We start from the raw sequence: 25,476 nt of genomic DNA on the forward strand, positions 1-25,476 counted from the left end.
TATGAAGGAGCTTACTGCTTTTATTTCCTTCTAAGAGTTTTATGTTTTTTTCTTATTCAATAACTGTACCATACACAGTTATTATGTTATTACTGACTATGGTCTCTATGCTGTACTTTACATCCCCATGACTATTTATAACTTCCAATCTGGGCTTCTCAACCCTTCACCTTTTTCACCCAGTCCCACAACCCCCTTTTTCTGGCAGCCATCATTCTGTTCACTGTGTTTGTGAGTCTGTTTCTGTAGTTTGTTGTTTATATTGTTCTTTAGATTCCACATAGAAGTGAAATTGTGTGGTATTTGTCTTCCGTTGACCGACTTACTTCCCTTAGCATAATAACCTAGTCTAGGCCCATCCATCTTGTCACAGATGGTAAGATTTTGTTCTCTTAAATGGCCAAGCAATATCCCATTGTAAGTATCACCACCACCTTTTTACCCACTCATCTATTGATGGACACTTGGGCTGCTTCCATAGCTTGGCTATTGCAAATAACACTGTAATGAACATAGGGGGCCATATATTCTTTCAATTTAGTGTTTTGGGTTCCTTCACATAATATCCAGAAGTGGAGTCGCTGGGTCATAAGGCAGTTCTATTTTTAATTTTTTGAGGAACCTCCATGCTGTTTCCACAGTGGCTGCACCAGTCTGCATTCCCACCAACGGTGCATGAGGGTTCCCCTTCCTGCACATCCTTGTGACACTGTTGTTTTTTGATTTATTGATGATGGCCATTCTGACAGGTGTGAAGTATATCTCATTGTAGTTTTAATTTGCATTTCTCTAGTGCTAGTGACTTTGAGCATCTTTTCATATGTCTTTGGCCATCTGTATGTCCTCTTTGGAGAGCGCCTATTTAGAACCTTTGCACATTTTTTTAATTGGGTTGTTTGTTTGTTTTGATATTGAGTTGTATGAGTTCTTTATAAATTTTGGATATTAAACTGTTATCAGATGTATCAGTGGCGAATATGTTCTCTCACTCAGTGGGTTGTCTTTTTATTTTGTCGATGGTGTCCTTTGCCATGCAAAACTGTTTAGTCTGATATAGTCCCATCTGTTTACTTTTTCTTTTGTTTCTTTTGCCTGAGAAGATATATCAAAAAATATTACTAAGAGAAATATCCGAGATATTACTGTATATTTCTTCTAGGATTTTTATGGTATCAAGTCTTACATTTAAGTCTTTAATCCATTTGCATTTATTTTTGTGCCTGGTGGACGAAGGTGTCTAGTTTCATTTTTTTTTTGCATGTGTCCAGTTTTCCCAACACCATTTATTGAAGAGACTCTCTTTACCCCATTGTATGTTCTTGCCTCCTTTGTCAAATATTAATTGACCATACAGGCATGGGTTTATTTCTGGGCTCTCTGTTCTGTTCCATTGATCTACATACTTGTCTGTTTTTATACCAGTACTTTGCTGTTTGGATTACTATGGCCTTGTAGTACAGTTTGATATCAGGTAGTTCGATTCATCCAACTTTGTTCTTCTTTCTCAAGATTGCAGTGGTCAGTGGGGGGTTTTTTGTGGTTCCATATACATTTTTGGAATATTTGTTCTAGATCTTTGAAATATGCCATTGGAATCTTGATAGGAATTATGTTGAATCTAAAGATTACTTTAGGTAGTATGGACATTTTATTGATGTTAATTCTTCCTATCCATGAACATGGTATATGCTTCCACTTATTTGTATCTTCTTCAGTTACTTTCATGAGTGTCTTATAATTTTCTGAGTATAGGTCTTTTACATCTTTAGCTAGGTTTATTCCTAGGTATTTGATTCTTTTGTTATGTCTTTTATGTCCTTGGTTAAGTTTATTGCTAGCTTTTTTTTTTATAATGCAGTCATAAATAGGATTGATTTTCTTAATTTCCCTTTCTGATAGTTCATTATTGATGTATAAAAATGCACTCTAGTTCTGGACATATATTTTGTATCCTGCTATTGTACTTAATTTATTTATAGTTCCAGAAGTTTTTGTTGGAATCTTTGGGGGGGAATGGCCTTCTCCTAGAGCCATGCAACTCAGTCTGTTCCAGATAGTGCCTGGGTCTCTTGGAGAGTCCAAGCTGGGCAGGGAAGAGCTGCAGGGACCCCGCGGAGGGTAGAGCTAGAGGATCCGGGGTGAGTGGGAGGCACTGGTTGGGCTTGTGGGAAGTTGTGGGGAAAGGCCCTTGCCCCAGAGTCACACAACTCAGTCCGTCCTGGTTTCTGCCTGAATCTCCTAGAATGCTGCATCTTGGCAGGCTGGTCTGCTGGGAGTTGGGAGGGTGGGGCTGCTGGGTCTTTGTGTGGGAGGGGTGCTGGTCAGCTCACGGCAAGGTGGGGGAAATGGCCCCCACTTAGAGCCACACAGCTGAGTCACTGACATCCTCTTAGTCCCTCTGGACCTCTTCATCCTGGGCCCAGGCAGTTGACTCCTCAGCAGGGTGTGAGTTCCACAGGATCGGTTGCCCAGGAGTCCGGAGGATTGGGCTACTGTGTTCCCCTAGGCCAGGGGTGTCAAACTCACTTTCACTGGGGGGCCACATCAGCCTCCCGGTTGCCTTCAAAAGGCTGAATGTAATTTAAGACTGTATAAATGTAACTACTCCTTAACAGTTAAGCGAGAGCTCAGTGCTGCCACCGGGTAGAAATAAGGTCCCAGGCCAGATAAAACAAGGTGGGCGGGCTGGGTTTGGCCTGTGGGCTTTGTGTTTGCCACCTGTGCCCTAGGCAGATGCCCAGTGGAAGCGGGTGCTCCACCCAAGATAAATGGTGTCTGTGGTGTGGGAGAAGGACTCAGCACAGTGATCCTGGCAGTTGTCCATTTAGCTCTCTTCCTAGAGCCACAAACTCCAGTCTCTCCCCACATGGCTCTACTCCGCCTTGCCCTCCTTCTGCTGGAGACCAGGGTGAGTGGCTGCAAATGCGATTTTGTGTACTAGCCCTGTAAGAGGGTGCCTGGGTCTCTAGCTGACTCCTGTCTCTCTCCCTGACTGAGAGAATCCCTGCTTATTTTCACATAAGAGATGTCTGTGAGCTCCTCTTCCTGGCTCTGGTGCTCTGGGCTGGGGAGCCGAGCATACCATTGAGACCCCTTGCTCCTAAGGGGAACCTTTGTAGCTGAGATATCCTTCCAGATTCTTAGCTGCTGCCTGTGGGAGTAGGGCCAGCCCTCTCATGTGTCTCCGCCCTTCCTACCCGGCTTGATGTGGCTTCTGTAAATCCTTGGTTGTAAGACTTCTGTTCAGCTAGTCTTCAGTTGGTTATTGAGATTGATTGTTCTGTATATTATAATTCCATTTTGGCCCTGGGAGGTGAATGTAACTTCCACCCCCTCTGTAACCATCTTGGATCTCTTTTGCTTAATTTTTGACCTGATGATTGGAGAGTCCTTCCAGCTCTAAAATTCTGTTTTCTTTCAAGGTCCAGGATCCAAAGAAAATTCGTGCTCATAATGCACAGTTCTCTTAAATCTAAAGAGTCACTGACAGGCATAGAAATTGATAATCTTTTACAGACATCGGAGTCTAGTAAATAGTGTTCAGAGACTTTTATGTTGAGCAGAATTTACATGTGTACATATTCAGTGCTTAAACCTCCTTGTAAGAATAAGGAAGAAAGGAAGCTCTGGCTGTTTAACATTTGTGGCCACTAGAAGTTTGGCATTTCATTTTTAAAAATAGCTTTATTGAGATATAATTCATATAACATAATTTACCCATTTGAAGTATGTAATTCAAATAACCAATGGTTTTTGGTATGTCACATTAATTTTTTAAATTTATTAAAATGTATATAACAAAATTTGCCATTTTAACCATTTTGAAATCTACAATGTAGTGGCATTAATTATATTCACTCTGTTGTGTAACCATCACCACTGTCTGTTTCTAAAATCTTTTCATCACCCCACACAGAAATTATGCTACCATTAAGCAATAACTTCCCACTTCCCTTTCCTAGCCCCTGGTAACTTTTAATCTACTTTATGTCTCTTGCCTTTGACTATTCTAGATATTTCACATACGTGGAATTTTACAGTATTTGTCCATTTTTGTCTGGCTTACTTTACCTAGCATCATGTCTTCAAGGTCTCTCCACATTCTAGCATGTATCAGAACTTCTTGCCTCCCCCCACCCCTGTGAAATGACTTCATTCCTTTAAATGGCTGAATTATTATTTCCGCCATTTAAAGGAATGAAGGAATAATTATTATTATTAATAATACCATATATTTCATTGTATGTATGTCCTGCATCTTGTTTATCCATTTATTTGTTAATGGACACTTGATTAGATTTCATTTTGTTGTCTAAAGAGGTAATAGCCACTCTAGGCATCTAGTGATGAGAAGCAAAAATGTGCTGGTTTTGGTTATGGGCTAGCAGCCTGAGAAACATACAGAGGGAAGAACTGTGCTTAGTTTAAAAGATACTGTCCCAGGGGGAGGCAGGACTGTGTGTGTTTATGGGTATATAGTTTTATTTATTTATTTATTTATTTATTTTATTGTTTTTTAAAGATTTTATTTATTTATTTTTAGGGAGGGAATGGAGGGAGGGGGAGAGAGAGAGAGAGAGAGAAACATTAATGTGCAGTTGCTGGGGGTTATGGCCTGCAACCCAGGAATGTACCCTGGCTGGGAATCGAACCTGGGACACTTTGGTTCCCAGCCTGCGCTCAATCCACTGAGCTACGCCAGCCAGGGCTCTATTTTATTTATTTTTAAAGATTTTATTTATTTTCAGAGAGGGAAGAGAGGAAGAAAGAGAGAAACATCAATGTGCGGTTGCTGGGGGTCATGCCCTGCAACCCAGGCATGTACCCTGACTGGGAATCAAACCTGCGACACTTTGGTTTGCGGCCTGCACTCAATCCATGGGTGTATAGTTTTAAAGGACTTTGGGACTTAAAAACAGAATTCCACCATTATTCTGAACATGTATGACTTTTGAATAAATAATTCCTTTCCTTTTCATAAGAAAAACATACTGTCCATTGTTATTATTTAATGGAATGATAATTGTAATCACTTGATAAAGCTGACGATCCCATAGTTATTTTGTTTTTTTATTTGAATAATGTGTTCATTTTTAGGCCATGGCAAATTAAGGATAAAAAACTTATAAGGATAGCAGCTTTTAAAAATGCAAAGAATTATCATAATCAGCAATAACTAAGAGCATTAATACCATCTTTCATTTGGGAGTGGAGTTTTAACAAAACATGACTCTCGAATGTCATTTGTCCAGTAATTGTTTATTGAGTGTCTGCTCCTCACAGATGTGCTAGGTACAGAGGATATGGGATGCGCAGGAAATAGCACAGTCATTTCCCTTATGTAGCTTAGATTCTAGAGAAGATAATAGACACTAAGCAAGTGATTACCTAATGCACTAATTTTTCAATTTTCAGTTCCTTTTTTCCTTCAAAATGAATGTTTACATTTAGTATGGTGATTTTTTTTCTGAAATTGAAAGCTGTGATTGCCGGTGTGTATCATAATTAGTGGCATTCTTAGAAGTGAGAGAACATGGTACTGTATTTAGTCACAACTGTGTTAAGCGCTTCGAGAGAACAGTGAACGGTTTCATTGCAGAGTGCGAGGCAGGGGAAGGCTTCCCTGAGCAAGCACCCTTTCCCCTGAGTTTTGGAGGATGAGTGGAATTCTTTAGGGGAAAGGGAGTTGTCACGTGTTGGGAAGAGCTGTCCGGTCAGAAGAAGACTGACAAGCTTTTGAGGCTGAAAGAGCATTGAGAATTCAAAGATTAACAAAAATAACACCTAACATTGCCGAGCTCTTGTTACGTACGAGGCACTGCTCTAAGTACGTTAAATGCATTTAATCCCCACCCTGGCTCGGTTTTGGCTTGTGGATCTGCGTAGACAGAGTGGGGAGGAGGCTTGGGGAGGGAGACCGTGGATTTATGCTGGCATTGGTTCAGGTGCCCACGAGGCCCCGAAGTGGAGACTTTGAAGAGGCAGTTTGGGGGTATAGACCAAGGCGTCAAAAGGAGAGGTCTTGGGTGAAGATGGCCTTTGAGACCTGTCAGCATGTAGAAGGTAAATTAAATCAAGAGTGTGGGTGAGATTGTCTAGGGAGAAAGTATGCAGTTGAAGGGAATCAATCCTCAGGCTGAGCCTTAAAGAGATCTAAGATTTCAAAGTCAAGTCTCAAGTCTTTCTTAATTCTGATACTTTTTTGATCATTGTATGTGTTTGGTTCAGATTGTTCTGTGTAAATTGAATTTGTCTGAAAAAGTAACTCCATAGGAGGCAGAATTACTCTTACTTAAAATAACTTTTTTTGCCTACTGGTGTAACTCAGTGGGTTGGGCACTGCCCCACAAACCGAAAGGGTTGATTCCCCGTCAGGGCACATGCCTCGGTTGAGGGCCAGGTCCCCAGTAGCAGGTGCATGAGAGGCAACCAATTCTTTTGCACATTGATGCTTCTCTCCCTCTCTTTCTCCTTCCCTCCCCCAATCTCTAAAAAATAAATCAATAAAATCTTTAAAAAAAAAACAAGACCTTTTGCCTTGGCTGATGTGACTTAGTGGATTGAGTGCTGGTCTGTGAACCAAAAGGTCACCAGTTCAATTCCCAGTCAGGGCACATGCCTGGTTGCAGGCTGGGTCCCCAGTTGGGGGTGCGTGAGCGGCAACCACACATTGATGTTCGCTCCCTGTCTTTCTCCCTCACTTCCCCTTTCTCTAAAAATAAATAAATATAATCTTTTAAAAACAACCAAACAAAACGTTTTTTTTTTTTCAGTCCTCACCCAAGGATATATGTATTGACTTTAGAGAGAGAGTGGGGGAGAGAGAGAGAGAGAGAATCATTGATGTGGGAGAGAAGCATCAATTGGTTGCCTCTGTACGCACCAGGTACCCACATCCTAGGTATATGCCCTGACCAAGAGTCAAACCCACGGCCTATTGGTGTGTGGGACAGTGCTCCAGCCAACTGAACCACACTGGCCAGGGCATAAAACACCTTTAACTGTTCAGTGATGGTACACAAACATTTATAAGAGATTATGAAATCTGAGGTATTTTTTCAGAATGATAAAAAGTGAATACTTTTTTCCACTTCTCCCCAGTTTTAAGAAAATCAAAATTCTCCCTCTTACCTCTTTTATTAGACAAATCATTTGAAAGAGTAAATCCAAGTTGTTCTGTAGTCATTTGGGATTTCTCCTGTTGGCATTAGTGCATAATTCTAGCCAGTTCCTATCAAGAACAGACCTCTCTCCATTTTCTTCCCCCATTTACTCACTGGAGCTAAGGCAGAGGAGGCTGGGAGGTGTGGCTGGGGCAGCCCTCTCTTCTGGCCGCCTGCCCCCTGCCCCCCGGCCCAGCCTGGCCCTGGCTCTGTGATGGCCAGTGTTACTCTCAGGTTCTCTCTGTTCCTTGATTTGTTCCTCTAAACAGAACTAAGGGAGGATTATTGAACCCTAAGACTTAGTTTTGTTATCAGTGTTATTGAAAAAATATTTGGTATAATCACTGCCATAATCTGTACCATTCCTGTGACTTACAGGAATTTGGATTTAAAAAATTCTAATAGCACAATGTCACTAACCTACATGTGACGACAATACTGGCAGCACCTTTCATCTCAGTACATCTGCTGAAACCGATTCACATTTTCTCCTGTGGTTAGATACGTCATCACAGATTCAGAGTTTCAGTTTTCTTGTGCTGTCTTTTTATTAGGTTCTTTTTAGACCTCAGTAGTAAAGTCTGCAATCTTAAGTTTCCTCACTCATTGCAAAAGAATATTTTGCTGTCAAAAGGTCTTTGAATATAAGGCAGATATAGTTGTTTGACATCAGAAGAAAATGGGTTAAAAATCCCTCAATTTTTATCTCAATACATGTTGGTGCTTATGCTCAGAAAAATTTAAATATTTGGTCTTCACCCATCAAAAGCTTTAAGAAAGGTGGCTAAACATAATTACGTTGTAAGATCGAAGGGAAATGGTACCTAAGATTTTCTACTAAAGGGATGTTGCTAGGAAATCGAGTGATGATTTTTGTTTGTTAGTTTGGAAACCATAGCAACACAATAAATATTATGTCTCCTAATTTGTCTTTCAGGGTTCTTTGGGCATGAGTGCCGTGGAAGAATAAACAAAATTAAACAGTAAACTCTGAGTCTTAGCTACTTAAATTAGTCATTTTCCTTGAATGTCTCACGTTCCTAGAATTTTGTAGTTCAGATTTGCTGAAGTGAAAGCGTGGCCTGTGACGGCCTGGATTACCCCTGTCTCTGTTGCTCACGCCAGCCGCGTGGGTTCCCTCTGTGTGTGTGTGTGTGTGTGTGTGTGTGTGTGTGTGTGTGTGTGTGCATGCGGGCTGGCAACTCCAGACTCAGTTCAGGTCGGTGCGTTCCTGTCAAATTATGACAACTTGTCTCTCTGTAACGCTGTCACATGATCACAGTAGGGCAAATGTTTTCATGCTAGAGGTTTTCCTTTTTATAAAGGCATTTGAGTGTGCATTTTCATGTATTACTCTTTCTGGAAAATATTAAATGCCAGACAGTTTTGGTAATAAGTAGCCACGAGTCCACCACCCAGCACTAACTGACGTCAACGTTTTGTGACAGTTGGTTCTGATGTTTTCTTCAAAAAGACAGGCAGGAAGGGGAAAGAAGACATTACAGACCAAGTTTAGGGCCCTTTGTCTCACTGTGTACCCACCCCAGGCCTATTACCCACCACACCAGGGGACCGCTTTAATAAAATAATAAGATGTCCTTCCTGTCCATGTTCTAAAAGTTCTGATACCTATCTCAATTGTTTTATGGTTTTTTTGTGTATTGTTTCCTAAGCACACTCTACAGGCACAGGGGTGTGAGACAACTGGAACCGTGTGAGAAAGTGCCAGAATAATAGCTCACTATGGATGGAGAGAGGTTGGGGCGTGGGAAACTCAGCCCTGGTGTTGAAGAGCCAGTTGGAATAGGACGGTGGAGAAAAGCCTGAGAATGGGCAGTGAGGAAGGAGGTGCTAGACAAGTTGGCTATAAAGAGAAGACAAGGTAGAATTTAACCGGGATGGAATTTTTTGTTTGTTGTTTAGAGATGGGAGAGGCTCTGCTTAAGGGTGTCACCTGTGGAGACATGAGAAAATAAGCATTTATAATTTTTGGTAAGGAATTATAAAACGTCATCAATTAAAAGATGGTGGGAGGGTCTTTGAACCTACTTGTGATGAGAAGAACAAACCAATAGAGGGGGAAAGTGGAGACAGAAGAGAGATCAGATACCTGGGGCAAAGTCTCTGGGGAGGATGGAGTTTTCTAAGTTAAATAACAATACAACATACTGTTATATAACTTAAAATTAATGCTCTTGCTTTGAATCTTAGGATAATGGAATCAAACTTAAAACAAAACAAAAAAACCCCAGCTTGGGCTGGTGTGGCTTAGTGGATTGAGTTGCAGGCCTGTGAACCAAAAGGCTGCAGGTTTGATTCCCAGTCAGGGCATGCGCCTCGGTTGCAGGCCAGGTCCCCAGTTAGGGGCATGTGAGAGGCAACTGATAGATGTATCTCTCTCACACAGATGTTTCTCTCCCTCTCTTTCTCCCTCTGTTCTCTCTAAAAATAAACAAATAAAATCTTTTAAAAATTTAAAAAGTAAACATAACCTTTTTTTTTTTTCAAATAACAGTCCCAAATGAAATTTGACTTGTGGATTATATTCCAAGGGAATAGTAAGCACTGTCCTGTGGATTGGATGGATCCTGCCTTACCTGCAGGCCTACTGGACAGATGAAAGATTTATAATAGGATGGGCCTTAGTTGAGTTTTTGATTTGGCGTACCACTGGGAGTTACAGCAGTGTTTATTTTAGCCTGTTCTCTTGTGTTTATTTAACCAAAGCAGTAACAGAATCCATATTTAAAATTCAGAAAGCATAAGGATGCTTTTGTGTATTAGACATCATAAAATATATTATGGCTAATCATATTTTATTTTAGGATGTTTTATCTCACTTTTTTTTTTTTTTGGTGTTGAAGGCAGGTTAATCCAACAGTGTGTGGTATGGAATAGCAAGGGTGGGGGAGAGTCAAAATGGAGAAAGTGAAGTTAGAATTAGGAAACAGTGTATTCTAGGTGGAAGTGGTAAGAGCCCGCTTGGAGGAGAGAGAGTCTGTTGGAGTGGAAATGAAACGTTGGATTCTAGGGGTACTGTACAGGAAGGTTTGGTTAGGAAGCGGGAGGCCCTGAGATCTCGGGTTCTGGACAGGTGCGACAAGGGTTTCATTTCTGTAGACTGGAAAATGGGGAAGCAAGCACTATTCACTGGGGGAAGATGAGGTTGCTTTCATTCACCCACTAGACAGAAATGTAGGTTTTGATTTTGGTCGGAGTTTGAGATGTTAGGTTTGAGACATTCTCACTGGCTGGTAATTGACAATGTGGAGTAAAAGGATGGAAGGAAGCGCTGTGTACAGCAGAGGAGAGGGTTGCCTGCATTTGGGGTAAAGTCACGGCCGAAGAAATAAAGAACCAGAATGGTACAGTTTCACAGAAAAGAAAGAATCTGTGCTAAGTTGAAAATCCTAGGGTAATTTGTCCAAAGGAAACTTGTATTATTTGTCTGAGGATATGCTCTTATAATTGGGGTTTAAAGATACAGTGTGGCAACACAGGGGAGAGCCTTAACTGAAGTCAGATTCTTAGGGTGTGACTGTCACTTGCTGGCTGGCAGCTTTTGGGCAAGTTACTGAGCTTTTTTCTGTATCTCAAGGAGTTTAACTTTGTGGATTAGAGGAAGATAAGCACCTAGCTTTGCAAATAAGTAAGTGCTCAAAAAATGGTAATCACACATAGTTTGTGCCAAAAATATATGTATTTTGCCATGTATAATGTGTACTTTTTTGTCCAAAATTTTGAGGGGAAAGTAAGAATGTGCATTATACATGGGTAATTCTAATTCCATATTTATATAAATGCTTTTAATTCTTTTATTTATGCTTATACATTAAAAGTGTAACTCTAGAAAGCGATAATGATATCTGTATGCAGAATAATACCCTGGAATACCATAATAATTTTTTTCTAAATATAAATAAATAAAAAATTGAATTAACTAATTAAAACAAAAGATTTTTTTCCTGAAAGTTTGGGCCAAAAACATGGGTGCGCATTACACGTGGGAGTGCATATACATGGCAAAACAGGGTATATTAGTGTGAGGCTGCATCTCCCATATTATTTTGAAAGTTTAGGTTTTAATTGTGAGATTATTCTGATAACATTATTTAATTTTATAAATGTGGAGTTTAGAGGTAAGGTTACCCCTTAACAAAATTAGTACAGTTTGAATTGGATTCTGATACAGTGCCATAAGTTTAATCATTATTTCCCACATGTGTTCCTTAGAGTATGATCCTTGAAGAATTTCTTAGGGTTTATTTGATAGTGGTGTCATATAAGTCTGAGAAATGCTTTGGTTTTTTATCCTTTTGTTGGAAATAATGTATACTACTAAAGACTGATTTAAAAATGTTGAATTAAGCTGGCATTTCTCAAACTTACTAGATCATTAGATTCCTTTTCTCCTGTTTTATATATGGAATTTTATGTATTGAAATTTCACATATTTTACTATTAGTTTATGTTAGGCATTATATTCTTTGTATACCCAGTATCACCTATGAAAAAAATTTAAAATTGAGATACAATTTACATACCATAAAATTCATTATTTGAAAGTATGCAATTTCACTGATGTTTAGTATATTTATGAGGATGTGCAACACCAACCACTTTCTAAAATTGCAGAACATTTTGTCAGCATAAAAAGAAACCCCGTAACAATAAGCAGTCACTCTCCATCTTCCCTTTGCCCCAGTTTTGTCAGTTCTACACATTTTATATAAATGGAATTTTGCAAGATGTGTCCTTCTGTGCCTGGCTTTTATCATTTAGCATAATGTTTTTAAGGCTGTCCATGTTGTAGCTGCTATCAGCATTTCCTTTTATGGCTGAATAATCTGTAGTATGGATAATACTACATTTTGTTCATCCATTTATTAGCTGATGAGCATTTGGGTTGTGTCTGTTTTTTTAGGCTGTTATGAATAATGCTGCTAATGAACATTCATGTACAAGATTTTGTGTTGCAATATGTTCTCATTTCTCTTAGGTACTTACCTAGAGGTGGATGCTGGGTGTTACTGTCTGTGTTTAATGTCTTGAGGAACTGCTGAGCTGTTTTCAGTAGAGGCTGCACCATTTTACAATTCTAGCAGCAACGTGTGAAGGTTCTGATTTCTCTACATCCTTGGCAACAAGTTATTTTTGGTTAATTTTTTTTTAAATTTTAGCCATCTAGTGGGTGTGAAGTGGTATCTCAGTGTGGTTTTGATTTATATTTTCCTGATGACTAATGATGTTAAGTATCTTTTTTGTGCTTATAGCCCATTTGTGTATCTTCTTTAGAGAAATGTTTATTCAGTTCCTTTGCCCATTTTAAAATGGAGTTGTCTTTTATTGCATCCCATCTGCTTTTGTTTTCTCAAATTCCAAAACAGCATAAATATAAAACTCTGATGATGAAGGAAAAGTCCCTAGTGTAGAAGTACTCAAACTGTACTACATAATCAATTCTCATTTCTTCCTAGAAGTTCTTTGTCAGTGATAGTTATTATACAGTTTCTTTTTTTTTAATTTTATTTATTTATTTTTAGAGAGGGAAGGGAGGGAGATAGAAAGAGAGAGAGAAACATCAATGTGCGGTTGCTGGGGGTCATGGCCTGCAACCCAGGCATGTACCCTGACTGGGAATCGAACCTGCGACACTTTGGTTCGCAGCCCGCGCTCAATCCACTGAGCTACGTCAGCCAGGGCTTTATTATACAGTTTCTAATGATTAGTTCAGTGATAAAGTAGACATTATACAAATTTAGAGGGTTGAAGAGTTAACACAGCCTAAAGCATTTTTTCAGATGTGATCAAAGCCCCACGAATTTTGCTGTCATTTTTGTTTCCCATTTGCCCCAAGTATTTAGTGAGAAATGAATTTAAGTCTATCCAAATATATCTTTACTTTTTGAGTTACCATTTTCACTGTCCTAGGAAGAATACATTTTTATGTCTACCTAATTGGGTATTATTTTCTTTAATCTGCTTTAATGCACCTAATACATGAAAGTGTAATGATCAGAATCAATTTTACAGACCTGGTCCTATGAACTACTTGACTTCACAGTAACTTTTGAATCTCAGTTTCCAGTTCTAGAAGTGGTAAAATGTACATAACAGGGTTTACCATTTTAATCGTTTTTAAATGTACAATTCGCTGGCATTAAGTACATTTATAGTATTGTGCAGCCATGACCGCCATCTATCCGCAGAACTTTCCCATCATCCTATCCTGAAACCCATGTATTTAATAACCCCCCATCTCCTCCTCCCCAGCCCCTGACAACTACTGTTGTACTTTCCATTCCCACGGTATTTGTTCTTAGGTACTTTATATATGCAGAATCATACAATATTTTTCTTCTGTGTCTGACTTATTTCACTTAACATTGTCTTTCATGTTCTTACATTTTGTAGCTTGTGTCAAATTTCCTTTTTTGTAAGGCTGAATAATATTCCATGTGTGTGTGTATTGGCCTAAAAATGCCCAAACCTGTAGTAAATTTTTATAACAGTTTGAGTCAAAACTAATACCGTATGCTGGGGAGCAGGATTTCTGATGCTCCCTAGTATAGCAGTTTCTCTTACGCATTTAGAGTTAAGGAGGGAATGTAAGGAAGATTACGTGAAGGTTGGAGAAAGCAAGGAAGGGATTGGATTACCTGTTTACTAGATCATGTGCTCTCTCGAGGGTGGCTATGCCTTGCGGGCGTTACTTCTGGCATTTCAAAGGTGTGTTCGCCTAGATGCCAAGAACAATAGACAGGGCTTGCTTAAAAACCTTTCACTAAAGAAGTTGCAGGGCTGGGGCATGACTACCCACCATGACCTGCCCAGTAAGGAATTTATGACACATTACAACACTTCTTTTTCATACACATATATAATACATTTTGTTTATGCATTCATTCATTAATGGACATTTGAGTCATTTCCACTTTTTTACTAATATGAATAATGCTGCTTATGAACAGTGGTATACAAATATCCATTTGGGTCTCTGCTTTTTCAACCTTTGGTCTACTTACCCCAGAAGTGGAATTATTGAATCAAATGGTAATTCTGTGTTTAATTTTTTAACCAACTTGGTTTTGAACTTAGATAAATTTTTGCAGTCCTATATTATATCCCATTTATTCTATGTGTGTGAAGTAGGTGTTAAATCTGTAGCAGCTCTTTTATGCGATTGTATTCTAAGGGGAAGATGTGAGTGTTACTACCTAGAAGTATACTTTGTGTAGCTGATAATGGAACTCAAGAGTTAAAGATTTTAGCTTCAGCCGTAGTTGAAAGGCTTCACTGATGAATGCACATGGAAAGCTGTTGTTCCAGGAACTGGAATGCATGACTCCAGGAGGTCTACCAGCATTGCACCCTTTGTGCTCGAGAGGTCTGCAGGCGATCCAGCTGATACCTGAGCCTTTGTGTTCCGGGAGGGGAGACTCAGATAAGGAATTGTTGATCAGCAGATAAAGAAATGCTAGGAAAATTGCCACTGGACTGTAACTCTTGTCTTACTGATCTTTCCCCAAACCCCTCACCTACTCTTTTCCTTCTCCATATAAAAATAATTGGCTTGGGATGAGATGTTCAGGTGGTTTTTGAGGGTACGTAACTCACTGTCTTATTGCCGGCATCTGAATAAAGTGCCCAGATTCAATCCTTGTCTCTACTTATTGGTTCTGGTAGTGACAGGCAGCATGAATGCTGACTTTTCTGGTTTCATGGCTATAATTGGTCTGTTTAAAAAATGTACCAGTATAAACAATGATTTTCAACTAGTGTGCCTCAAGAATTTTTAAAACACTCAAAACCTGACTATTTTGTCCGGATCACTAACCCCTTTTCCCTTAGCTTGTCAAATGAAAAAAAAAAAAAAATAACAACAGCCAACACAATAATAGCCGTCCAGTATGAATGAGTCAAAATTATACTTACTTTTTTTGTGAGATCGGCAGCAAATGCATATTTTTGTGTGCTGCAGAATGTTAGTCATTAGTTCATGTGCTCCGTGACGTGAGAAAGGTTGAAAGCACGAACTTAGGGGTGTGGAGCTCATGTTCTGTCTCCTGTGTTGGAATTACCATCAGCTCCTGGTTTCTCCTCCTGTCCGCACTGCCTCAGGCATCTGGAAGCAGTGGAGCCAGAGATCCACAGGGAGTAGTTTTGGATCCTGTTTCTCTCTCTTAAGCTTATTCAGTGGCCTTCTTCAAGACCATCTCCCCTGATCAAGTTGGCTGAGTAACAAAGGGGAAGGCAAGGGTATTTTTGTGACTCTGAGGGCCCTGTTCTTTCTGTTACACAGCAGTCAGGTTCCTTTCCCTTTTGTTGTGGAAGAAGTTTTATTACGGAATAGATCTCAGTGATTTATAACTGCGGTTTAGTGAGTGAAGTCCCCTTTTAGTATCTATTGTGCAAAGTTGGCCACAGATATTAGAAGCATGAAATTAGCATTTTTGATAAGTTGGTAAGGGAGGTGACAAGTCCAAAGCTAATATACACAGAAATGAAAATTTCTACACATTGTTAAGGCTTTCTTAAATTTAAAAAAGGTGTGAAAATTTTTCCCAGGAAAACGATACTTTGTCATTTAAAAAGGTATTTGCTGTCTGCCGAAGCGTAACTTATATTTGCAGCCTCTTTCTGTAAAATACAAATTCTAGTAGGAAAGTGCTGCCGACTCCTAGAGGGACAAAGAAGACAGACTATAGGTATATTATGAACATATATCATACATATATTCTGTCCTTATAAAAGAAAGCGGGGTATAGGTGTTTCAAAGCTAGAGGCCAAGTTAAAATTCATGCGAGGAGACTAAATGCTGTGGTCGTGTCAGTGTTCAGAGCTCGAGGTTGGGAGGCTGCTGTTACTTCATAGGGTTTTTGCTACTGAAAGGCCATTTATGCAGACTGGGAAATTGCCAAAATTGGGAAGGTGAACCAGTGTTAACGATTAAACTGTCTCCTTCTCGTAGAAGCCTGCTGTGACTTTGCCAGGCATAACTTAATTGCCAGGCATAACTCCCTCTTGCATGCTCCCTATAAGCATTGTGTTTCTGTTTCCTTCCACTAGATGATGAACTTCTTTAGGACAGAGATGTCATATCTTATTCTGTATTTTTAGCATGTAGCATAATTGCTTACACACAGTAGAGCCTTTTAAACATTGGCTGAGTCACTTCTTAGTATGAGACTTGGGCACAAATATAACAAGTGAGAAGAAACAGTCACTGTAGATTTCAGAAGGGGAGATGGAAATCGGTTAGGATGTGGCTAAGAACAGAGGAAACCACTACAGGATAGAAACCGAAGAGATTTTTGTTTCATGTGGTGCATCGTGCTATTTCCTTGTCTCATTTCCTTGAGACTCGGGCTCATGGCTTGAAATTCTTTTGTTTACTTAGCAGACACAGAGCCATGCAAGTTGTGGGGTGACAGAAGCACGTGATTTTAGTGCAGCGTAATAAAGCTACAGTAGAGGCATGTGCATACAGTATTATTCTATGAGAGAGGGACATTCTTCATAGAAGGTAGTGTTTTAGAATAAAGGAGAATACCTCCTGCCAAGCAAAGGGTCTCTGAAGAGAGGCTTAATAGAGCCCAGCGGAGTCCAGGAACGGCAGCCGATGGGAGCATCTGGTGTCTGTGGGCAAGTTCTGGGAAGTAAGGCAGAGGTCTGCCTAGGAGGAACCTCATTTCTGTTTTTGCTTGTCTTCTCCTCTCTTGGGTTCTCTTTGTGCTAGTCCATGCAGTTTTTGCTTTAACCATTGGTCATGAGGAGACAGTGGAGAATTTTATAGAGCAGAATGACATGGTCAGAAGTGTGTTTTGAAAGGCAGATCGGCAGCCTTGGAACCACGGAGAAGATGAATCATAGGGCAGATTCTGGAGACAGCTAGGTGGATTTGGAGGCAGTTGCCTTTTCCAAGCAAAGGAGGAAGAGTTCTTATTGTGTGATTCTGTCTATATTAAATGTCAGAACAGGCAGATTTATAGAGCTAGAAAGTTTTCAGCTGGCCAAAAAGTTCATTTAACTTTTTCCATACAGAGGTTCTAGTAGTACTTACTTGTCTTTAACTTCTCTCCAAGTAATTTCGTTAGATTGTATTGTGACAACTGTCATATCAGCATGTATTTAAAAAAAAACTTAGCACAACTGGTGAATTTTGGTGCAGCCATTTTAGTATTGAAGATGGAAAAAGATATGCAGCATTTTTGGTATATTATGCTGTATTATTTCAAGAAAGGTAGAAATGCAAGAGATTTATGCAGTGTATGGAGAAGGTGCTGCGACTGATGGAACATGTCAAAGTGGTTTATGAAGTTTCTCGTACTATTGACATTTTGGCCAAATAATTCTTTGCAGTGGGGCTGTCTTATGCATTGGAAGATGTTTAGCAGCACCCCTGGTCTCTCCCCACTAGAAGCCAGTAGTGGGAGATAGCTGATATACTCAGAGCATCCAAGTGAATCAAGTTATTGGTAAAAGTGAAAAACATGTCTTATTCTATGGAAAAAACTAAATGGACTTTCTGTCCACCCCAACAGATCACTGTTGCCAGGAGCTGGAAGGAGGGGGTAATGAGGAGTGACTACTGAGTATGGGTTTTTCTTAATGATGATGATAATATCCTAGAATTAGATAGTAGTGATAGTTGTGTGCAGCCTTGTGAATATACTAAAAAACCACTGGATACTTTTAAGTGGTGAATTTGATGGTATGTGAATTATGTCTCAATTTAAAGAGAGAGATGAAGAGTTCCTGAAACGAGCAGAAACAGTGGGAATAAAAAAGGCCAAGACGGGCTCTTGAGAAACTCAGTGGTAAAGAATCGACCATGCTTGGAGACCGAATATTGGCAATGACCAAAATGAAGTAGAAACTGGTTCTGATGTTTCTAATTTGTATGATTGAATTGATAAGGAAAGATATTCTGGAAAAAGGGAGTTTGGAGAGACATATAGTGAATTGTGTCAAATTTTTTGAGTGTGTAATCAAGATAAGCAGTTAAAGGTAAGGCCTAGATTTCATGAGAGTCTCTCTGGGAGTAAAGAAAAAAAGTAAGTGTATAGGAGTTGACTGAAGTCAGCCAGACTGCTGATAGGTAATATCTTGTCCCATTGCTGCCCCCCAACCCTTGAAAGGTCATGTCCCAGTTGCTCCTTATCCTCTAAGCCGGTGTAGTAGTGGTGCTTGCTGTTACTAAGTAAAACTGAATCTTTATATTGCTTTTCAGGCAGAGGCGAGGCTGGCAGCGAAACGGGCTGCTCGGGCAGAAGCAAGAGATATACGCATGAGAGAACTGGAACGGCAGCAAAAAGAGGTAATGGGGGATAACCCTAGTTTTGTGCTAGTCTCAAAAAAATCACACCTGGCTGGTTCACTTCTGCAGTAAATCTGGTTCCCTTTGAAACACTGGGAGGAGTGTAAGCTGTTGCATGTGTTTTAACAATCCATTCCAGGTCAGCAAGTTAAATGTGGCATTTGTTTTAAATAATAACAGCAAGCACATATATATCTCTTACTGTATACAGTGTTGTATGTTATTACAGTGTTATAAGTGCTTTACTTATTAGCTAAAGTGTGCTTAGAGATGACACAGATGTTTACTATAGTTCTAAATGTCCTAGAATTCCCTTAATTATACTATGATATCTACATTTTAAAGCACTGTGAAGTCGTTCAACCTTCCAGATTTTAAGTGTAATTAATAATGGAGGAAAATATTCACATAAGAAAATTTTAAAAAACCAAACAAACTGTAGAACTTGTAGAACTCCAATTTCGTGTTACAAAACCTGGTGTCCATATACAGGGTCAAAACCTACTAGAAAGAAGGGGTTACTGTTACTATTTTGCTTTGTCTGTGGTGGAATGATGATAGATTTTATTTCCTTTTTATGATTTTCTATAGTTATAAAAATCATAAAATCATAGTTATTTCACTATGCTTTTATCATCAGAAAGAAAAGCAAAACCACATTTTAAAAAATAGGTGTATAAAAATTAGGCTGCTCAAATATGAAACAAATACTCCTTTTTTACCTTTTCTTTCTGACATTGACCTAGCTCTGAACATTCCCATAAAGAATATTTCTGATGCTGTATTAGTTCAAAGGGGGAAGAGCCTGCATGGTAGTATTAAAGCCTTTATTTTGATATTTGTGGTGGATCTTCTGCTAATGGATTAAATGGAAGTGTATAGTTTCCGTATTGTTACAGCTGAAAACCAAAAGCAAAAATAGTTCATATGTTGCTAATATTTTTTAGCTTTATATGTAGTTTCAAATATTGAATGCAGTTTTTGGCTTGAAACAAAAATATTGCAATGCATTATCTTTTATGCTCCTAAAGTTATAGTTAATTATGAGGAGATAATTATTAAATACAAGTTCTATTTATGGTACTCTAAACTGCAGAGAACCATATGTCTCATTACTGAACATACTTAGTTTAGTAATTTTCTGTATGTTGAATGTGTAACTTTGAGTCAATAGTCATTGTTCTTCAGGGCAGATGTGTATGATTAATTTAAGACTTCAGAGGATGCAGTGATTTGGAGACTCTTCAGTTTATGAAACTTTTGCATTTGTAGCATTCTCATCATTCCTTTGATCGGAAGTGGGGACAGATCCACAAGTGGCTGGTAGGCCAGGGTTGCCTGTTCTGCATGTTGTGTTCGGCTGCTGAGATGGTGCAATCTTGAAGTAAAACATTGACTAATGGTTTACAAAGTAGGAGTGTTTGGCATGTTTGACCCTAAAGGTCAGGGAGACGCTCTTCTGTCTGTCGTGAACCAAATCTGCACTTCGAGCCCAACCATTTCTGCTGTAGTCTGCTGCCTCCACGCGCAGCTCAGGAATGCTCCTGGTCAGGAAGGATGGAGTAAATGAATTTGTTTTCTTTCTGTGGGTTTGTTCTCTCCCTTAAATTTGTCCCTCCCTCCCTTTCTCTCTCCTCCTCTCCCCCTCACTTCCTCTGACCCTCCCCTCTTCCCTCTCCTCTTCCTTTCTCCCTCTGTCTTTTTAACAAAGTTTGCAGAGTCTTTATTGAGAGATGACCCAAGTCATTTTCCATCTCCTCTGAAAATTACTCTTATTTTTTCAGTTCTCTTATTTCCTTTTCAAGTCTTCTACTACCACTCCTAAATTTGTTAACTACAAGAGCAAATTGCAAACCAGTAGAATGTTACTAACTGTGAATCATTATCTCATATTATAGGGATTCTTTTTTTTTTAGGGGTTCTTTACTTGGTATGTGAACAGATTTGAGGATGGGGCACAAAGCCTTAAAATCTCACACAAAATTTTGTGTGTGTATATATGTCTATTTGAAATGCCCACAGGTATTTTTATCATCAGACACTCAAAAGAGTGTGTGATCCCTAAAGGGATAAGAACCACTGTCTAGTTGCTGCTACATCAGCAACTTTTAAGCAAATTCCTTCTATAACATCATTTCAGGGTACAACCAGAGTTAAAACATTTATGACTATATTGACCTACAAGTTTAAAACTTCCTCATACTTTTTATTGTGATATTTTAGAAAAGAGAAAAGATGTTTGATTACTTTGGAATGGAATTTGTAAAGTGTCTTCTGCATGTAACTGGATTAATATTACTAATGGTGCATTAAGAATGTTTTGTGTGAATAAAAGACATAACTTTGCTTGCAAATTTTCCATGGATATGTGTTAGTTTAATTTCTTTTTATTATGTATTATGGTTCTAAAATTAAATTGCCTAAGATTTTACTATCTTAGCGCAGACCAAAACAATATAATATAAAGCCTATATTAAAAGTCTGATGTTTGATTCCTGTACTCGGAGGCCATGAAGATAAACATATTTTTGCCTCTGTGAAATGTGTGCAGTTCAGGCAGTGAGTGTGCCAGATTTTCATAGACGGGAGAATAGTTTGGGTTAGAGGTTGAAAATGCAGGTGGTGGCTGACCGAAGTTTTGAATGACAGCTCAGACTTGGACATGTAAAGAAGGTGGGGTTTACTCTCAGAGGGGAATGATGATCACGTCTAACCTCTTCCGACACCTGCTTTCACTCCTTTCAAGCTGACATTGCATCTCACCTTTTATCTTACTCTTGTCTCCCTGGCTGCTCTCTTTCAGTGAGCCTGTAGAAGTTGACATGACAGTCGCAGTGTAAGATATAAATTACTAATACATTTATAATAAAGTAAATAATGCATACACAAATAATAGGACTGTCAGTTATTGGAAGGAAGAACCTTCCCGTATGAAAAATTCCGAATTTTAACTACTGTTTATGTGAGGCGGAGTGTGGGGATGTGAGTGGGAAGCAAGAGCACTCGCCTCCGGAACGAAGCCGGCTTCGTGTTCCGCGCATCAGCGCTGTGCCAGTGCTTTTTACTGTGTTTTCACTTCACACTGTGAGGTGGGTACCACGGCCTCTGTTTCATAGATAAGGCGACACAGAATTGGTGAGATAAACAACTTACTTAGTCATTGGCACGGACAGAAGTTGAAGGTATGAGAGAGTGCCACATCTGCTAAGGGAATGGAAGGTAAGAGGATCAGCAGGAAAAGGCCTAGGGTGTTCCGGGCTGTCACATAAATAGTGTTTGGTTTAGTTACATGATTCTGTTTTGTTTTTTTTAAAGATTTTATTTATTTATTTTTAGAGAGAGGGGAAGGGAAGGAGAAAGAGAGGGAGAGAATCAGTGTGTGGTTGCCTCTCATGCGCCCCCTACTGGGGACCGGGCCCACAACCCAGGCACGTGCCCTGACTGGGACTCAAAAGATTGACTCTTTGGTTTGCAGGCTGGCACTCAGTCCACTGAGCCACGCCAGCCAGTGCATGATTCTGTTTACAAGTGGGCTGGCTTCATCAGTGGCATGTTGGCGACCTGAAAGAGTAAATGCAGCTCCTGAAGTTTCCTGTCTTGAAATTGTGTGCCTGGCTCTAGTCTGACTTACGTGCTATTTGTTGACAGAGAAGATGGTCCTGTGTATTCACCAGGCTGTGGGCTTTTAAAAAATAAAACCACTTTACTCTCACTTCAAGTGAACTTTTAAAAGCAAGAGTATGTTTCATTACCATTAACTTAATTCAGTGTATCAAAACATGATTTTCCAGAAAGCCTTAAACAAATATAAGCATTGTCTTATAAGTTTAGCCTTGGATACTTTTACTAATAAGGACTCCCAAGATAATGAACACGTATTGTTCTCCTGACTGTGGAAGAGAGGGATCCTCTGCCTTGTAATTGTCACCTAAAGACACAGTTCACTGAATTTTTTTTATAGGGATGTGGTGCTATTAATTCAAGAAAAGCCAATTGTCAATTAATTAATCCATCCATCCTCACCTGAGGACATGTTCAGTGATCTTAGAGAGATTGGAAGAATGGGGGAGACAGAGGGAGAGATACATCAGTGTGAGAGAGAAACATCGATCGGTTGCTCCTTTTGTAAGCAGCCCGGCCAGGGACTGAACCCACACGTAACCTAGGCATGCGCTCTGACCACGAACTGAAGCCGTAACCTTTTAGCTTACAGGATAATGCTCCAGTCAACTGAGGCATGCCAGCCAGCGTGCAATTGGCAATTTAAATACTGCTGTAGAAATACCTGGGGAATGAAGCTCTTTGTTCTTTCAGATAAGGAGAACTCTCTGGGTAAGAACCAGGATACCTTGCTATTTCCTTCCATTTTCTTTTTTATGGAATCATTGTAGACTTAGCCAGTGTTGGATGGAATCTTTATAGTTCAGTTGTCTGGTGAGTCAAAGGAACTGAATGCTGGTCCCAGCTCTGTGACTTTGAAGGGGTCAGACTAATTGATCTTCTAGGGTGATGCTAGAATCTTTTCTTTCTTTCTTTTTTTTTTTTTTAAGATTTTATTGATTTATTTTTAGAGAGAAGGGAAGGGAGAGAAAAAGAGAAGGGGAGAAACATCAGTGTGTGGTTGCCTCTCATGTGCCCCCTACTGGGGACCTGGCCTGCAACCCAGGCATGTGTCCTGACGGGGAACCGATCCTACGACCCTTTGATTCATAGGCTGGAACTATATGAGAGTGGTGCGGCATGGCAGACTTTTAGTAAAATATGTGTTTTGGGTCTTTTTTTGGCGTAATGAAAATTTGCTTTGAGTTGTTTGTAGAGCCACTAGCCATATGTGTGTAATTAGATTAAGATTTCAGTTGATTTAAATTAAAAATTTAGTTTCTCGGTTGTACTTCTAGTATTTCAAGTGCTCAAAAGCCACATGTGGCTAGTGGCTACCTTATTAAGCAGTAGAAGCATAGAACATTTCCACTGTTACAGAAAGTTCTATTGAACAGAATGGGTTTATGTTGTAATTTGTATCTGTGGAATAAGCTATATTCTCTCAGTTCAAATTAAGTGGCCTATATGGGGTTTACATTTTATTCAGTAGACTTCTGAAGCCTTTTTAGACCATTTTTTAAAGATGGCTAAACAGAAAAGCTGTTTAAATATAGAGGTATATCAATATATAATTAGGTATTTTTATTTAGAATTATATTTGTAATAGGTACAATTAAAAATAAATATGAATTCATTTGTCTTTGCTGCATCTTTAATGGGATATGCTTTTTAAAGGTAGGTTTTTAAAAAGTGTTCTTGAGCTCTGGCTGGTATAGCTTAGTGGATTGAGTGCCAGCCTGTAAACCAAAAGGTCACTGGTTTGATTCCCAGTCAGGGTGCATGCCTGGGTTGCAGGCCAGGTCCCCAGTTGGGGGTATGTGAAAGGCAACCGCTCTATGTCTCTCTTGCACATCAGTGTTTCTTCCCCTCTTCCCCTCTCTTTAAAAACAAATAAATAAATAAATAAATTATTTGAAGAGAAAGTGCTCTTGTATGGTAGATGGAATGAAAAGGAAATTCAGCATGAAGGGAAGATTGATCATTAAACCACTTCTGGCACTCTGGTACTCTAAATAATACTGGGAGGGGGCATGTAGGATTAACCTGCCTTGGTACCATAAGGCTCTTTAAACTAACTAAGCTAAGTAGCCTAAAACTGGTCACCACTTAACAAACTGTACCCACTCTAATGGGCTAATGCACATGCCCCTAAAACCTTTGTGGTGCCACCTGATAATCAAAGAAGGCAAGAAATTTGTTTGGCTTCTGGCAGGTTACATGTGTCTGTTATGTAATGGAAATGTAAACCATTGATGAATTCCTAAAGATCAGAACACCAGGCAGGGGTGTCCAACCCGCGGCCTAGGGGCCGCGTGCTGCCCAGGATGGCTGTGAATGTGGCCCAACACAAAGTTGTAAATTTAGTTAAAACATTAAGAGATTTTTTGTTTTCGTTAGTGTTTGTGTATTTAATGTGTGGCCCAAGACAACTCACTCCTCTTCTCCCAGTATAGCCCAGAGATGTCAAAAGGTCGGCCACCCCTGCGTTTTGACTCATTGAATCATACTGGTGCTTAGAATTAGGCTTCTGAACACCTTTGATCCCATCTGTCAGTGTGCATAGCAGATGATAAACAGGAGTTCTTTTGAATTATACTCAAAGTTATGACCAAAGGAAGCATTAAGTGTGGCGTTCCAGTTGAATTACCCTTTCTGTATTCGACATGAACCTTCCGGTGTAGCCACATTTATTTGTCCCACCTGCATGATGATCATGCTGTGTGGCCACGGTGTGTGTGAGGTATTGATTCGTCACTGTCATCAACCCTGACCCTGCTTGGACCAGTTGTGTGTGATTCTTAGTCACTACCCATCATTTTACTACTTTGAACTTTGAAAATCTGGAAGATCAGAGGTTTCTCACTCAGTTGCTTAGGGTTAGGGACCAGTCAGTTGACTTTATGTAGCTCAGGACTTAATGCTCCAATGCTAATAGCGGAACGTGGAAAAGTTTAGAACTGCATTCAGTTCAGTCAGCTGTCAGGTTGTGCTCAGTTTTCTTTGCAGTCTTCATAAGGCATATTTCTTACTAACTTAACCAACTCTAAAATATTTATCCAGTTCTCAAGTACTTTTTCATACTAATGTTACACAGTCAGGGGCTCTTTCATTTAGTTGCCTCCCGCCCCAGTTAAAGTAGTGAAGGAAAAAAAAGAAATTCTTTGCAGTGAGCAGAAAATTATAATCCAAATATTTTAAAAGCAATACACTCTACGTAATACATCTGTAATAGGGTAAACATTTCTTCTTGCCTTGCATAAACTGACATTCAAAATGAAAAAGATAGGTAAAGGTCCACTTTTAACATTAAACACAATTTCTGTTTAAGTATGCTTTCTTATTTTTATCTCGGTATGTTGAGCTGTCTTTGTCATACATAGATTACTTACA

The 25,476-nt window shown here is 39.5% G+C and overlaps 1 protein-coding gene across 21 annotated transcripts in view; it reads left to right on the forward strand.

The window, feature by feature from the left end:
- LRRFIP2 (LRR binding FLII interacting protein 2) overlaps positions 1-25,476 on the forward strand; it is a 106,132-nt gene that overhangs the window by 23,119 nt on the left and 57,537 nt on the right. For 13 of the 21 annotated variants that reach the window (XM_045856542.1, XM_045856561.1, XM_045856560.1 and 10 more), the window contains exon 3: positions 18,397-18,483. In XM_045856542.1, coding sequence (XP_045712498.1) covers positions 18,397-18,483 — 87 coding nt within the window. Of the gene's footprint in view, positions 1-18,396; positions 18,484-19,755; positions 19,807-25,476 lie in introns of all 21 variants that reach the window. The other 8 variants (XM_045856538.1, XM_045856544.1, XM_045856540.1 and 5 more) reach the window with 1 other exon arrangement.

This window comes from Phyllostomus hastatus, unplaced genomic scaffold (assembly GCF_019186645.2).
Source record: "Phyllostomus hastatus isolate PE091 unplaced genomic scaffold, TTU_PhHast_1.1 phas_scaffold_129, whole genome shotgun sequence".
NCBI lineage: Eukaryota > Metazoa > Chordata > Mammalia > Chiroptera > Phyllostomidae > Phyllostomus > Phyllostomus hastatus.